The sequence below is a fragment of the Natator depressus genome, chromosome 1 (assembly GCF_965152275.1).
Source record: "Natator depressus isolate rNatDep1 chromosome 1, rNatDep2.hap1, whole genome shotgun sequence".
Taxonomy (NCBI): domain Eukaryota; kingdom Metazoa; phylum Chordata; order Testudines; family Cheloniidae; genus Natator; species Natator depressus.
The window spans coordinates 829,063-845,794 of NC_134234.1; the positions used below are offsets into that span (position 1 = coordinate 829,063).

General features: G+C 68.0%; 1 protein-coding gene across 1 annotated transcript; it reads right to left on the minus strand.

Annotated features, from left to right (window-relative positions):
• Positions 1-6,247: 6,247 nt before the first annotated feature.
• CCKBR (cholecystokinin B receptor) lies at positions 6,248-16,443 on the minus strand. The gene is given in 6 exon segments (XM_074963572.1): positions 6,248-6,807; positions 7,675-7,802; positions 8,903-9,158; positions 9,736-9,888; positions 9,891-9,950; positions 16,310-16,443. Coding segments are annotated over 6 exon segments (1,254 nt in total). The 5' UTR covers positions 16,440-16,443; the 3' UTR covers positions 6,248-6,280.
• Positions 16,444-16,732: the final 289 nt, after the last annotated feature.

The window sequence follows — 16,732 nt, forward strand, 5'->3', positions numbered from 1 at the left end:
TCGTCACAGGGGGCAGTGAGCCAGACAACCACGTCTGCCCTTCACTCCATGTCCCCAGCCAGCCCAAACTGCCTCACCCTCAGCCCCTCCTCCTCTGGGCTCTGTCTCTTTCCCGGGCCAGGAGGTCACCGGATTCCTTTGTTCTCCAACCCTTTAGCTCTCACCTTGCAGGGGGGAAGGGCCCCGGCCATCAGTTGCCAGGAAACAGGGTGTCGGCCATTCTCTGTGTCCAGACTACTGCACACACGTGCCCTCTAGGGCTCTGCAACGATCATACACCCTTATCCCACCACCTAAATACTTAATAACTGCCTAGGGGAAACTGAGGCACCCCCACACTATTCAGAGGAAACATTAAGAACAGTCCCATTTCATCACAGGGGTGTTGGAGGTCAGGTGGCTGGAGGCTGGGGTCTGCGTGGGGGGACTGGAGCGGGGAATCCAGAGCGTCTGGCTCAGGACTCCCAAGATGGACTTGGCTGAAAGTCACTGATTTCTGTGCTACCAAGTTCTGCCCTACGCTGTGTTCCTGTCGCCTAATAAACCTTCTGGTTTCCCGGCTGGCTGAGAGTCACGTCTGACTGCGGAGTTGGGGGGCAGGACCCTCTGGCTTCCCCAGGAGCCTGCCTGGGCGGACTCGCTGTGGGAAGCGCAGGGAGGGGCAGAGGAGGCTGAATGCTCCGAGGTCAGACCCAGGAAGGTGGAAGCAGTGTGAGCTGTGTGTCCCTGCAGACAGGCTGCTCACGGAAAGGAGACTTCCCCAGAGTCCTGACTGGCTTCGTGGGGAGCAGTTCCAGAGCATCGCCCGGAGACCCCGGGACACCCCCCCCATCTCGGTGTCTCTGTCCCCCCAGCGCCTGCTCCCCGGCTGTGCACCAGGCTGTTCGTTCAGAGGCCGGCTGCTGAGCCACTCCAGCCCCCCGGCGCTGCCCCATTAATTCAATCAGCCAGAGCCACAGGCAGGAAGCTGAGCGCTGCGGGGGGGACCCCAGAGACCAGGCGCCTGGTGGCTCTGGGCGGCTCTCGCTCACGGCTGGCGCCGACGGGCCAGGCCGAAGCCCCACGGGACATGGGGCGCCCGGCTGGGGGCTCTGTGCTAATGGCCAGGCTCTGGGGAGACGGGGCACCGGAGGCACCAGCTCGGTGCCAGCCGGCGAGGGGCAGGTGGCAGGGCCTGGCCAGAACAGGGGGCAGCTTATACCCCTACAGCAGAATCTGACCCTGCTCGGGGCAGGGAAGCCCTGGCCAGCCTGGGACCGGCACCGCGCCCAGTGAGGGGCCCCCTCGGCCGGCCAGCACCCCGGGTGTCCCGCTCTGCTCCAGGGCCGGCCACACGGCCTCAGGGCTCCAGCCTGCTGCCAGTCTCCCATCCCCTGGTGCCCAGGTGCAGAGCCCAGGTGGCTCCAGTCGGGGCCACAGCACCCGCTGCCCACTCCCGGAGGGGCCCCCAGCCCGAGGCAGCGCTGGCCAGGGGCTCTCCCAGCTGGGCCTGGAATCTGGCCTCATCCTGAGCCCGCCCCAGCCAGAGACCGAGGGTGCCATGGATACTCCTCCCGCCCCAGCACCTCCGCCCGTCACCGCAGGCCCAGGGCTCCAGGATGCCTGGGTTCTATTCTCAGCCCTGCAGAACTGGCTGTTCCCCACTCCCCCGGGCCGGGGTGGAGTGAGGGGCCGGGGCCGGAGCCACCCGCGCCTGCAGCCTCTAACGACATTGTCTGTGACCCGCAGGCTGCGACCGGAGCTGTACGGTTCCTGGCTCAGAGCCCGGCACCTTGGGCCGGCTATTGGATCTGCCCCTCTCCCGCACTCATCTGCAGAGCCTGCAGGCACTTCCTGTCCCAAACGGCCGGGCGCAGCCAGACACTGTCTCAGAGCAGAGCCGAGCCTGGCCCATACAATGCTGCCCCTGCGCTGGGGGGCAGAGCTGGGGTCGAGGGGGCTTCCCCATGGCTCTGGGGACAATCCCCATCACAGGCTGGGCCTGGCCTCCGCTGGGGGCAGGGGACCGTTTGTGGAAATCACCTCTTGTGAATCTTGTGCAAATCTGTGGTTGTGCAAGAATGCGTGTGCAACAGCTCCTAGCAGGGCTGGGCTGGCGAGAGGACTGCGGTCAGGAGTGAGGGGCACTGGCAGGGATGGGGGAACCTGGGCCGGGTGTGCGGGGGGCCTGCGGGTCGGGAGTGAGGGGCACTGGCCAGGGATGGGGGAACCTGGGCCGGGTGTGGGGGGGCTGCGGGTCAGGAGTGAGGGGCACTGGCAGGGATGGAGGAGGGGTGGGGTGCCCAGGGTTCGGGCTGCGCAGCCAGGACACCGGCAGCACCTTCAAGTTGGGGGAGAGCCAGGAACGAGCAGCCGAAGGGTCCGGGCCAGGAGCTGGCTTGGGCCAGGAGCCCCAGTAATAGCCCTGCCCCTGCCCCCCAATCCAGCCCTGCCCCAAGCACCCCCCCCCCCCCGCCACGGGTCTTCAGGTAGGAGCGGCCACTGGAAGCCGGAGCCAGCCAAAGTGGAGGCAACAAGGATGGCCCCTCCCCAGACCAAGAAACAGGTCCAGGCCTTTTATCGGGGTGGCGGGGTGATACGGGGGTTTGTACCCCACCTGAGCCTCCCAGCGGCCCCCATCACTGAGCTGTGTAAGAAGGGGAAGCCAGACGAGCTGGTCTGGACCGAGCAGTGCCAGGGGCTCTCTGTGCGCGGAAGGAGGCTCTAATCCAGGGCCCGGTAAATCTGGTAAACCCGGACAGTGCCAAGCCTACGTGGCCAGCGAGAAGAAATGCATGGCCGTGGGGCAGGCCCTTGAGAAGCTGCAGCCGTATCTATGGGGCGGCGCTTTGCGGTGTGCACCTGAAAGCACCGAGCGCCACACGAGGACTAGCGCCTTGGCCCGAGGCCCCGCCCTGGCCCGGTCCCCACTCCTACCCCTCCCCCAAATCCCTGCCCCGCCCCCACTCTCCTGGGAAGTCCTAAGCGGGGCCAAAGGAAAGCGCTGGGGGGTGCGCGCAGGGGCAGGGGGCTTGGCGGCCGCATGCGGCCCCTGGTGGCCACGGACCATCCGCCCTGCTGTGGCTGCAGCAGAAAGGGGCTGCTGCCAAGCCTGCCCCCTGGGGTGTCACATGGAGGTGGGCCATGGGGCGGGAGTGCCGAGGTTTAGAGCCCACGCTTTATCACGGGGCGGGGCGGGGGCCTGAGCTTCCGGGTCACTGGCTCAGTGGCCCCGCTCCACCCAGGCTGGAAGGGGAGATGTGACTAAATTGGGCTGTTTCTTGGTTTTTTCCTTGTTTTTCCCATGGTTTGCATCAGAGAAGGGTGGGACTCAGTTTCCCCTGGGTGTTGCTCGTTTAACGAGTGTCACGAAGTGTGGGGAAGTTGGGCCCTGCACCCCCCTTTCCTGTGATTCCCTGGGACTCTCAGCCAGCCAGGAAACAGAGGTTTATTAGGCGACAGGAACATGGCCCAAACCAGAGCTTGAAGGTGCAGAGACCAGGACCCCTCAGTCGCGGGGACAGGGAGCTTGGAGCCCGGGCCTGGGTGTCCCTCCGTTTCCCCAGCCAGCTCCAAACTGAAACCCCTCCCAGCCTTCGCACCCAGCCCCCCCCACACCCCCCGGCCCCTCCTCCAGCCTTTGTCCAGGTTCCTGGGCAGGTGTCACCTGGCCCAACCCCTTCCTGGGCTCAGGGCCCCTGCTCAGGATCGTCCCGCCAGTGACGTCACCCCCAATACCCCCCCACCATCCCGCACCGACGCAACCAGTCCCAGTCAACTCCCCCCAACATCGCCAGGTCAATGCGCCCCACTCCCTGCTCCGTCACAAAGAGGGGAGGGGAGAGGGGTTGTGGGGACACAGGGCCGGTGAGGGAACTTGGGACCCCGCCAATGGCCTGGAGAATGGAGGCCCCAGCAACTGGGGACCAGGGGGCCCAGGGCGGGTCTGGCTGGGGGGGACAATGGGCTGTGGGGAGAGGATCCGGGTGACCGGACCAGGCGGTCCCGGCCAGGGGGGAACAAAGGGCGGAGGAGAGGGGCCCCAGCGACCGAGACAAAGGGCAGAGGCGGGGCTTGGGGGAGGTGATATGGGGGCTCGGCTGGGGGGAGGGAGCAGGCAGAGCCCCCCTGGATGGGCTGGGGGAGGCCAGGCCTGAGTCCGGGGAGTTTCCTGTGCCGGGTTCAGACGCTCACAGACCCTCCTGTGTTACGCTGGCCCGGAGTCGCTCCGGGCTGGGGATCGGGTCCCGCGGCGGAAGCAGAGCCGGATCGGGGCCGTTCCAAGACGTTTATTATCCGCGGCCCCGTGTGGGGCCAAGCAGCAGCAGAGACGGGAGGAGGGGGGGTACGGGCTCACTCTCACCACCCCAGCAATCTCCAGCCTTGCTGGTCTGTGGCCCTCGCCCCCCGGGTCAGCCACCTGCTGCCCCGTTACCCCCAGAGACCCTGCCCGGGCACGGCTCCCGCAGGGCCCCCAGAACAGGGCTCAGGGACTGGCCAGGGCCCTGCTGGCTTCCCACTCCCCTGTGGGGCTGGCTCCCCCTCCCCAGGGGACCCCATCCTCCCAGCAGCCCCCCGCGCTGCTCACGCACCGTCCCTCGGGGCTCCCTGACCAGCCTACAGCAGCCCCCTTCCTGCACCTGCTCCCCACACTCCTGCCCCCCGACCAGGCTCCCAGCTCAGGGCCCCTGGAAATGCTCCTGCCCTCTCCCTGAGCCCAGGGGCTGGCCTGGCTGGGGGCACGATGCCGCCCACGGCGAGCTCTGTGTCTGCCCCACGGTGTCTTGCGCCGGCGGGCAACTCTCCACCCATCCAAGGCCTTTCCCATTGGAGCCCAGGCCAGCCCCATGGGGGCCAGGCTAAGAGCTGGCAGGGGGGGTTCGCTCACCCAGCCCCCACCCCAGGACAGGGGCAGCTGGGCACGAGGGGACAGGCTCTGCTGGGGCCTGGACACATGGGGGGCTGCACGCTGGAGGCCCCAGGCCCAGCCAGCCATGGGGGGCGGGGGAGAATATGCTGAGATCACCCTGCCTTGGGCCAGAGACCCAGCCCCCTGCTAGCAGGGCTGGGGGGCACCAGGGAGACGTGCCACAGATGCCTTTCCCAGCCCCCGGTGCCCGCGGGGACGGATGGGCAGAGCCTCCCAGCCGGGTCAACCAGCGCACCCGACAGCATCGCCAACCCTCGCTGTGCTTGAGGCAGGGGGTTGGGGTGCGGGAGGAGCTGCAGGGTGTGGGAGGGGGTTTGGGGTGCAGGCTCTGGGAGGGGGCTCAGGGCTGGGGGGTGGGGTGTGGGAGGAGGTGCAGGGTGTGGGAGGGGGTTTGGGGTGCAGGCTCTGGGAGGGGGCTCAGGGCTGGGGGTTGGGGTGCGGGGGGTGCAGGCAGGGGTTTGGGGTGCAGTCTCTGGAAGGGGGCTCAGGGCTGGGGGTTGGGGTACAGGAGGGGGTGAGAGGTGCAGGCTCTGGCAGGTGGCTCCCGGTCAGCAGCACAGTGGGGCTAAGGCAGGCTCCCTGCCTGCCCTGGCCCTGCGCCAGTCCTGAAAGCAGTTGGCATGTCCCTGCCCCTGCCTGCAGGCACCGTCCCCGCAGCTCCCATTGGCCGCAGTTCCTGGCCAATGGGAGCTGCAGAGCTGGTGCTGGATGTGGGGGCAGCAAATGGAGACCCCTTGGCCCCCCTGCGCCTGGGGGCTGGACATGCCGGCCAGTTCTGGGGGCGGCGCAGGGCCAGGGCAGCAGAGAGCCTGCCTTAGCCCCACTGCGCTGCCCGGCAAATCCCCCGGGTCGGCTGCAGCAGCCTCCAGGAGATCGAGCCCGATTCACGTTGGTGACCCTAAGCCCAGCGTGGCCCCGAGCCCGGCCCTCAGGACACCAACCCCCATCCAGAGCCCAGCCTCCCAATGGGGCACGGTCTTCCTCGGCCCCACTTCCAACACCAGGGAGCCCAGGCCCCGGCCTTTAGGAGTCCATGGGACTGCACAGCCCTGGGGGGGGGGGGGGGGGAAGAGACAGGGGCAGAGGGGACTCAAGGTGGCCCTAGGCTGCCTGCAGGGGGGCTGCAGGCTGCTGATGCGGGGTCCCGGGGGGGGCCCAGGCTGCTGGGGGGGGGGGCCCGGGGGGGCTGCAGGCTGCCGATGGGGGGGACCCGGGGGGGGCCCCAGGCTGCTGATGGGGGGGACCCGGGGGGGCCCAAGGCTGCCGGTGGCGGGGGGGCCCGGGGGGCCCTGGGCTGTTGGCGGAGGGCTAGGGGGGCCCCAGGCTGCCGGCGGCGGGGAGGGCCTGGGGGAGCCCCAGGCTGACGGGGGGCTAGGGGGGCCCCAGGCTGCTGACGGTGGTGTAGCTGGTCTTGGAGAGGGAGGTGCCCGTGGCAGGCACGTCGCCGTCGGGCGGGGGGCGGCGCGGGCGCCGGGGCCGGCAGCGGGCCAAGGTGGCGGTGGAGGCGGTGCGGAAGCGCCGGTTCATGAAGCAGTAGATGAGGGGGTTGGCGCAGGCCGAGGTGTAGGACAGCAGGTGGATGAAGGAGATGGGGGCGCCCGAGAGCGCCCGCTGGGCCGAGGCCGGGGCGAAGGCACGCCAGGTGTTGGCGGAGAAGACGGGCAGCCAGCAGAGGAAGAACATGAGCACGATGACGATCAGCATGCGGATCACCCGCTTCTTGGCCAGCAGCTTGGCCTGCGAGCTGTTGACGCGGGCGCCGTCCTCCTGCGCCCCCCCTGCGCCCGCCCGGCCCAGCGAGCTCAGCTCCAGCACCCCCCCCGGCCTGGCCAGCTGCACGTAGCACCCATCGTCCTCCAGCCCCGGCGCCAGGGGCTCCGCAGCACCGTGCTGGAGACCTGGGGAGAGAGCAGAGCCACGGGCCGCCCGCGTCAGAGCCAGGGGTCGGCCTGCTCCCGCCCGTCAGCCGACAGGCCCAAGGAGTCCAAGGGGTGGGGGCCCGGGAAGCGGATGGGGAGCACCGGGGGGCCCCAGGGGTGGATGGGGGTTCGGCGGGTGTGAATGAGGGATCCCGGGGATGGACGGTGTGACGAAGTGGGGTTTTATTCATCTTGTTATGTTGCATGCGAGTCTTACAGTCCTATACCAAAACTGGGTGTGCCTCAGTTTCCCTGGGTGCTGCACCAACCCTGAGGGGGTGGGAACTGGGGGTGTGATTTTGCTGAGGCCCTATGGGCAGGGGAGGCTGCCCAGCTGTTTGCACCTGTGTGACCAGAGACCCAGAGGGGGGATCCGACCAGGTGACACCTTTTGCTGGGAAGCAAGACAGAGGAGAACAGGGGGGTGTCAGACTGGGTGGCTGGAGGCCTGCGTGGGGGGGCTGGACCGGGGAATCCAGGGTATCTGGCCCAGGACTCCCAAGATGGACTGTGCTGAAAGTCACTGATTTCCGGGCTACCAAGTGGACAGGGATGTGTGTGGATGGGGGGAGCCGGGGGTGTGAATGGGGCCCCCAAGGGTGGTGTATGTGGATGGGGGGGGGCCGGAGGCGTGCGCGTGGACGGGGGGGGGGGAGTCCGGGGGCGTGCGTGGATGCGGAGGGCTGGGGGCGTGCGTGGACGGGGGGGCCGGGCGTGTGAATGGGGGCCCCAAGGGAGGTGTGTGGATGCGGGGGGTCCGGGGGCGTGCGCATGGCCGGGGGGGGGGTTCGGGGGCGTGCGCATTGCCGGGGGGGCGTGGCCGGGGGCTCTCAGCCTCTCACTCACCCGTGGCTTCTCTCTTGACGTCTGTCTCGAAGCGGATGCCGCGGTACAGCTCGCGGGAGATGAGTCCATAGGCCACGGCCATCACCAAGCCGGGGATGAAGAAGAGGATGAGGAGCAGCAGGATGTACCTGGAGCGGGCACAGCCTGTCACACGGGAGCCCCTCAGCCTGGCTGCCCGTGTGCCAACCCCCTCCCGGGCCCTGCTCCGTCCGAGCCCACCGCCAGGCTGGGCCTGGGGCCCCCCAAGGTGCTGGCAGGACCCCCATGGCCTGGACACCCCCACAGTCAGCCATGCCGTGCCTCCCACTCCGGCTGCCCCATCCCAACAGGGGCCTGGCTCCCGGCACCGCCCCAGGCAATGCGTCCTCTGGGCCGGAGCCCAGCACCTGCTGCTTGCCCAGGCCAGGACCCACTGCAGTTGGGGGGGGGGGTGCTGGGGGCACAGTGGGGCAGGGGGCAGAGTGGGGATGTGACAAAGTGGGACTGTTCTTAATGTTCTCTCTGAATACTGTGGGGGTGCCTCAGTTTCCCCTCAGCATTTCTTAAGTCTCTAGGGGGTAGAATAAGGGGGTGTGATTGTTGCAGAGCAAAGGGCCAGTGAACATAAATGGCCAACACTCTGTCTCCTGGCCACTGATGGCCTGGGCCCTTCCCCCCTGCAAGGTGAGAGCTAAAGGGTTGGAGAACAAAGGAATCAGGAGACCTCCTGGCCTGGGAAAGGGACAGAGCCCAGAGGAGGAGGGGCTGGAGGGGGAGGCAGTTTGGGGCTGGCTGGGGATGAGGAGGAGGAGTGAAGTGCAGACGGGGTTGTCTGGCTCACTGCCCCCCAAAACAGACCCGGCTGAGGGGTCCTGTTCTCTGCACCTACAAGCTCTGTGTTAGACCATGTTCCTGTCGTCTAATAAACCTTCTGTTTTACTGGCTGGCTGAGAGTCACGTCTGACTGCGGAGTTGGGGGGCAGGACCCTCTGGCTTCCCCAGGACCCCGCCTGGGCGGACTCGCTGTGGGAAGCGCACGGAGGGGCAGAGGAGGCTGGAGGCTCCGAGGTCAGACCCAGGAAGGTGGAAGCAGTGTGAGCTGTGTGTCCTGCAGACAGTCTGCTCACAGAAAGGAGACTGCCCCAGAGTCCTGCCCGGCTCCGTAGGGAGCGGCTCTCGCCCGGGGACCCCGTGACGGGGGCGCAGCGCAGGGAGGCTCGGGGCCCACGGTTCGGAGCGGGCGACTCACCAGGCCTGTGTGAAGTGCTGGTTGGGCCAGCGGTGCTGGCACTGGGCGAGGCCGGGCCGGGCGGGCACGGGCACCGTGGTGCTGTAGATGGCGTAGGGCAGCATGAGCAGCAGGGAGAGCAGCCAGGTGCTGGCGATGACCCGGTAGGCATGGGAGCGGGTCTGCCACACGCGGGACTGCAGCGGGTTGCAGATGGCGCTGTACCGCTCAATGGCGATCGCCACCAGGCTGAAGGTGGAGACGCTGACGGACATGCCTGGGGAGGGGGTGGACGCCGCGTGAGAACCGCCCCCCAGGCCTGTGCCCGGCTCTGCCCAGCGCGGGGGTCAGCAGGCGAACCGGGCACCCAGCGCCGCTCCCAGGGGCAGGGAGACCGACCCCAGGCCTGACCCCCGCCCCCGGCACCAGCCAGCGCTGGCAGCTCTGCCCACGAGCTCCCCGGCTACCCACTCCCCCCCCACCCCGAGCAGGACCCCCAGCACACACAGATCCCCAGGCCTGCCCAGCCCCCGGCCCCCCCAGCTCCCTGGTCCTGGCACACCCAGATGCCTGGCCCTGCCCAGCCCCCGGCCCCCCCAGCTCCCCGGTCCTGGCACACCCAGATCCCCAGCCCCGCCCAGCCCCCGGCCCCCCCAGCTCCCTGGTCCTGGCACACCCAGATCCCCGGCCCCGCCCAGCCCCCGGCCCCCCCAGCTCCCTGGTCCTGGCACACCCAGATGCCTGGCCCTGCCCAGCCCCGCAGCTCCCTGGTCCTGGCACACCCAGATCCCCAGCCCCGCCCAGCCCCCGGCCCCCCCAGCTCCCCGCCCAGCCCCCAGCCCCGCCGCACTCACTCATGAGATAGGCCATGAGCTTGCAGACGGCGGTGCCGAAGACGAAGGTGCCCATGAGGTTGGGCAGCAGGGTGAAGGGCATACAGCACAGGGCCAGCAGCAGGTCGCTCAGCGCCAGCGAGAGCAGGAAGCAGTTGGTGACGGTGCGGAGCCGCCGAAGACGCTGAGCAGGAAGATCAGCGAGTAGAGCAGGACCCGCACCGTGAAGTCCAGGTCTGTGGGGATGGAGAGGCAGTGTGAGGCCAGGCGGCCAGGACGCCTGGGTCCTGCCTGGCTCGGGAGGGGGTGGAGGTCTGGTGGCAGGATGCCTGGGTCCTGCCTGGCTTGGGGAGGGGGGTGTGGTCGGTTAGAGCAGGGGGGCTGGGAGCCAGGATGCCCATGATGGTGCCTGGGGGGGCCCCCACTGACTCTGCCTCAGGCTCTGTGGCTGGGCCAGGCTGGCCGCTGTCTGCCAGCTCCCACCCTGCGCCCGCTGCTCCCCGTCCCCTCCGGGCACAGCCTCTCCTGGCCGTCGATAAATCTCCGCATCAAGCATCTTCGCAGAACTTCCACGCGACTTCGTGTCAGGCCCCTTCGCACGACCGTGTCTTGGGTCTGTCCATGCGCGGCCTCTGTTTTCATGCAACTTTGTGTCAGATCCTCATATAGAAAGCCTTGTATTGAGCCTTGGTATAATGTTAAAAAATGTCTTTTTGCGAGGAGCAGAACAAGGTCCCCGCCCCCCGTTTTAATCCATTGCCCGGTTGGATGAACGAGGCGTGAACGGGGGCGGCGGAAGGCCGGCACCTCCAGACGGCCGCAACCCTGGGAGAGGTTTCAGAGGAGCAGCCGTGTTAGTCTGTATTCGCAAAAAGAAAAGGAGGACTTGTGGCACCTTAGAGATTAACCAATTTATTTGAGCATGAGCTTTCGTGAGCTACAGCTCACTTCATCGGATGCATACTGTGGAAAGTGTAGAAGATCTTTTATACACACAAACCATGAAAAAATGGGTGTTACCATATACACTGTAAGGAGAGTGATCAGGTAAGGTGAGCTATTACCAGCAGGAGAGCGGCGTGGGAGGGGGGGGAGAAAACCTTTTGTAGTGATAATCAAGGTGGGCCATTTCCAGCAGTTAACAGGAACGTCTGAGGAACAGTGGGGGGTGAGGGGGGGGATGGGAAATAAACCTGGGGAAATAGTTTTACTTTGTGTAATGACCCATCCACTCCCAGTCTTTATTCAAGCCTAAGTTAATTGTATTCAGTTTGCAAATTAATTCCAATTCAGCAGTCTCTCGTTGGAGTCTCCTTTTGAAGTTTTTTTGTTGAAGAATTGCCACTTTTAGGTCTGTAATCGCGTGACCAGAGAGATTGAAGCATTCTCCGACTAGTTTATGAATGTTATAATTCTTGACGTCGGATTTGTGTCCATTTATTCGTTTACGTAGAGACTGTCCAATGTACATGGCAGAGGGGCACTGCTGGCACATGATGGCATATATCACATTGGTGGATGTGCAGGTGAACGAGCCTCTGATAGTGTGGCTGATGTTATTAGGCCCTGTGATGGTGTCCCCTGAATAGATATGTGGGCACAGTTGGCAACGGGCTTTGTTGCAAGGATAGGTTCCTGGGTTAGTGGTTCTGTTGTGTGGTGTGTGGTTGCTGGTGAGGATTTGCTTCAGGTTGGGGGGCTGTCTGTAAGCAAGGACTGGCCTGTCTCCCAAGATCTGTGAGAGTGAGGGATCGTCCTTCAGGATAGGTTGTAGATCCTTGATGATGCGTTGGAGGGGTTTTAGTGGGGGCTGAAGGTGACGGCTAGTGGCGTTCTGTTATTTTCTTTGTTAGGCCTGTCCTGGAGTAGGTGACTTCTGGGTACTCTTCTGGCTCTGTCAATCTGTTTCTTCACTTCCGCAGGTGGGTATTGTAGTTGTAAGAATGCTTGATAGAGATCTTGTAGGTGTTTGTCTCTGTCGGAGGGGTTGGAGCAAATGCGGTTGTATCGCAGAGCTTGGCTGTAGACGATGGATCGTGTGGTGTGGTCAGGGTGAAAGCTGGAGGCATGTAGGTAGGAATAGCGGTCAGTAGGTTTCTGGTATAGGGTGGTGTTTATGTGACCATCGTTTATTAGCACCGTAGTATCCAGGAAGTGGATCTCTTGTGTGGACTGGTCCAGGCTGAGGTTGATGGTGGGATGGAAATTGTTGAAATCATGGTGGAATTCCTCAAGGGCTTCTTTTCCATGGGTCCAGATGATGAAGATGTCATCAATATAGCGCAAGTAGAGTAGGGGCGTTAGGGGACGAGAGGGGATGGGAGCCAGGGCCAAGGACAGCAAAACCGGCCCAGCGGGCTCACGGCGGAAGAGCAGACGTGTTGACGGCCTTGGGGGTTAGACGCGGCGCCTTCTTTTGAAAACGCCCTCTCTGGACGCAAACGTGGGGCAGTGGGACAGCGCCCAGAAGGAAGCGCCGCCGGGGACCCACAGACACAGATTTTGACGCTGGGCTCGATTTGCAGGACAGGGAAGCGGCTATACGTGCGAGGTGTCGTGCAGAGGACCCCGGGTCTCGTCTTGTCAACATGGGAGCATCGATCCGGATCGGCGGGAGCCCGGCTCCACCCCTCCCCCGTCGAACTCACCTGGCCAGTGAAGTTCAGGGGAGCAACGAGCTGGTAACGAGGAGACGGCGTGTGCGTGTGTGTGAGTGCGGGAGTGTAATATCCACCCTGTGCCGATGACACAGTGGGGATTGATACATGGATTCCTTGTCCCCCCCGAAAAGATCCTGTCCAGAACTCGAAGTACCACACGGCACCGGGGCAGCCGCAGGGCTGACGGCCGGGCACGACACCCCGGTGGGGACCAGTGTGGCAGTCCGCTCCCCCTGACCCCCCCCCCCGGGCACCGCGCTGGGTCCGCTCCCCTGACCCCCCCCCCGGCGCCGCGCTGGGTCCGCTCCCCTGACCCCCCTGGGTGCCGCGCTGGGTCCGCTCCCCCTGACTCCCCCCGGGCGCCGCGCTGGGTCCGCTCCCCCTGACTCCCCCAACCCCGGGCACTGCGCTGGATCCACCCCCCCCGGTCTGGAAGAGAGGTGGGGGCAGAGATGGGCTCTGGGAACTCTCAGTGGCCGGAGAGATTCCTGCCCGGGGAGAGCGACCAGGCCGGGCTGGCCCGGCCCAGGGCCGACGGGAGAGAATCGGGAGTCTGACCCGTTACCTCCTGCGTCCCCCAGACCGAGGGGGAGTCGCTGACACTGACGGGGCAGAGGAAACGCCTCTCAGCCCCGAGCCCCGTTGGCCTGTGGAACTCACCACCACACAGTCCCCTGGGCGGGCGCTGGGCAGGGCCCAGGAAGGCCCTGGCATCGCTGGGGCTATCGAGCCCCCAGAGCGAGGCCAGAGAGAGGCAATCGGCCGAGTCCGACCAGCCGTGCGGGGCCCCGGCCACCTCCCCCGCAGGAGGAATCCCGGGGACAGTGCTGCAAGGGGCTGGCCCTGGCCCGGGGGAGCTGGGAGCCCCACCGGAGTGGCCCTGGGCAGAGATCTGCCCTGGACAGTCTGCAGCCCAGCGAGGTGCACGGTGCAGCACGTGGGCTCGCCGTTCTCCTCCCCAGAGGTGCCCAAGAGTCTCTGCGGCCTGGCTCGGGGGGCACTTGCTGGCAGGCTGGAACCAGGGTGCACTGCCGTGGGGCGGGCAGGGGGGACTGGGCACCACCAGGCCGGTTGCAGCTCCCCCAGCCTGAGCGGCATTGCCCCAGTCCCCGGGGTAACAGCGCCGCCACCCCCGATGGCTCGCACGCCCCTCCCCCCGAACCCCCACAGTGGGACCAGCCAGCACAGAGCAGGCAGGGGGCTCGGGGGGGGGGGCTCTGTCCCGTGTCCAGCGGGGGGGGGCTCAGAGGGCGCTCAGGGCAGGGGAGGCTCAGGAGGGGCTCTGTCCTGTCTCCGGCGTGGGGTGCTCAGGGGGGCTCTGGGCATGGAACCGGTGAGGGGGCTCGGGGGGGCTCTGTCCCATGTCCGGCGGGGGGTGCTCAGGGGAGGCTCTGGGCAGGGGGACCAGGGGGGCTCAGTCCCATGTCTGGTGGGGGGCTCAGGGGAGGCTCAGTGGGGCTCTGTCCTGTCTCCGGCGTGGGGTGCTCAGGGAGGCTCTGGGCAGGGGACAGGGGGGCTCCGGGAACAAGCTGGCCTCACGCCTGGGGCGACAGAGACATGGGAGGGAGCCCGAGCCGGACTCGGTCCCAGGGGGCTGGTGGTTGTTGTGGGGTCTGGGGGACGCTGCTCCATTAACCTCCCTTGCCCTGGGCCCTGGCGACGATAAACCCCAGAGAGCCCAGGTGGGGGAGGGATGAGCCCCCCCGGCCTGCGCGCTCTGGCCGGGCCCCTCCCTCCCCAGCCCGGAGCCAACTCCCGGGGGCCTCAGCCGGGGAGTCCAGCTGCCCCGGCCCCGCCGGGCAGGCCAAGGTCACCCGAGGGCCCCGGCAGCCCAGCGTCCATGTCTGCCCGGGGCTGGCGCCAGCTGCCGGGCGATCGGTCGGAACAGGCCGCTGGATGTCGGGGGCACCCAGGCAGGAGCCGTAGGCGGCTGGAGCCCGGGGGGCCCCTCACAGGGACTGATAAGTGGGGTGCAGCGCATGGCCGTGGATCCCAGCAGAGCCACGCGGCGCCGGCTACGAGTCCTGGGCAAACAGCTGGTTTCCCCGGGGCCACGCTGGCAAGGCCTGGAGAGTCCCCTGCCCCTGGCTCTGGGAGCCGGTGCCACACGCCGGCTGAGTGGGACAACAAAGGATCCGGGGTCACAGCGGACTAGCGACCCCCCCGGGCCCCTCTGGGTCAAACGCCCGGGGGGTGGGCAGGAGAGCAGAGGCTCTGGTACCTGCACAGGGCCCAGCCCCGGGCCAGGGTGGCTCCAGTCCGGCGGCTGGGGGGCGGGGAGCCAGGGGCTGGGTCGGGAGTGAGGGGCACCGACAGGGCAAGAAGCCAGACACGGAAACAAGGGACAAACCCGGCCCCAGGCTGGACGGAGGCGGGGAGCCAACGCCCCTCTCTGCGCGGGGGTCACGGGCAGCTCGGGCCCAGGGACACCTCCGCACAGAGCCGGCCTGGGGTGGGTCGCGGGGGACCCCAGCAGCCCTAGTCCAGAGCCCCCAGGCCAGGGCCGGACTGGTGCCCCCGAGAGGGGAAGGCCCCAGATTCCAGCACTCGGCACCCTGCACCTAAGGGTGCCTTCCACACCCCTGTGGGGGGGGCGCTCCCCCCACGTGCCCCACGCCCCCCCGGGCGCACACTGGGAGGGCAGCACAACCCACCTTTCCTCTGCCTAAGAGAGAATCACAGCTGGGCTGGGGGGGGGGGGGCTGTGGGCTGGGAGTGAGGGGCACTGGCAGGGCTGGGGGGGGCTGTGGGCTGGGAGTGAGGGGCACTGGCAGGGCTAGGGGGGGCTCTGGGCTGGGAGTGAGGGGCACCGGCAGGGCTGGAGGGGGCTGTGGGCTGGGAGTGAGGGGCACTGGCAGGGCTGGGGGGGGGCAGGGCTGGGAGTGAGGGGCACTGGCAGGGCGAGGGGCGGGGCTGGAACAGCCTCTCCCTTGCAGAAGAACCCCTTTCCCCCCCGGATTCCCAGCCCAGCAGCTCCCAGAGTCAGAGGCTCCCTGCCCCAGACTTGGGGGGCGCAGGATGGAGCCCCTGGGACTCACCCCCACCGTGGCAGCAGGGACCCTGGCCGCATCTTAGCGAAGGCTGAGCCCTGGGGCTGGGGGCAGTGCGGGGAGTATGACACATGGGGCAGTGCCCGCGGGGCAGGGGGGCGGTCGGCCCGGGAGGTACGGGGGGGCGCCGGTCTCACCTGGAGGCCCGGGGCAGAGAGAGACGGGGGGGCCGGTCTCACGGGGGGGCTCGTTCCGGGAGGGCGCCAGTCTCACCTGGGGGCCCGGGGCAGAGAGAGGCGGGGGGGGCCGGTCTCGGCGGGGGGGCCGGTCTCACCTGGGGGCCCAGGGCAGAGAGAGGCGGGGGGGGGGCTGGTCTCGGCGGGGGGGGCAGTACGGGGGGGTGCCGGTCTCACCTGGGGGCCCGGGGCAGAGAGAGGCGGGGGGGCGGTACGGGGGGGCGCCGGTCTCACCGGGGGGCCCCGGGGCAGAGAGAAGCGGGGGGGGACGGTCTCACCGGGGGGGGCTCGTTCCGGGGGGGCGCTGGTCTCACCTGGGGGCCCGGGGCAGAGAGAGGCGGGGGGGGCCGTCCGGGGGGGCGCCGGTCTCACCTGGGGGCCCGGGGCAGAGAGAGGCGGGGGGGGCCGTCCGGGGGGGCGCCGGTCTCACCTGGGGGCCGGGGCAGAGAGAGGCGGGGGGGGGCCGGTCTCGGCGGGGGGGGGGCGGTCTCACCTGGGGGCCCGGGGCAGAGAGAGGCGGGGGGGGCGGTCCGGGGGGGCGCCGGTCTCACCTGGGGGCCCGGGGCAGAGAGAAGCGAGGGGGGGGGGCCGGTCTCACCGGGGGGGGCTCGTTCCGGGGGGGCGCCGGTCTCACTTGGGGGCCCGGGGCAGAGAGAGACGGGGGGGTCCGGTCTCGGCGGGGGGGGCGGTGCGGGGGGGCCGGTCTCACCTGCGGGGCTCCGCAGCGGGTCGCAGAGGCTCCGGTTCCAGCCCGAGGCGTTGCCGGGCCCCCCCGCGCACAGCAGCCGCTGCAGCGTCTCGTTCATGCGCCGCGGGTCCAGGGCTCCGGCCGCGCCCATCCCCGGCGCCTCACGGCGGTCGCCCGGGCGGCGCCCAGGTCCCCGGTCCGGACCCGCCGCAGCCTCCGCTCGGCTCCAGCGCCGGGACCGACTGAGCCCGAGCCCGAGCCCGCACCGGCGGCGGATCCGCGAGCGAACAGCGCCCCCTGCCGGGCCCGGCGCAACGGGAAGGGGGGGCTGCGGGTCGGGAGTGAGGGGCATCGGCAGAGCTGGGAGGGGGCAGGGGCTGCGGGTCGGGAGTGAGGGGCACCGGCAGAGCTGGGGGGGGGGGGCAGGGGCTGCGGGTCGCAAGT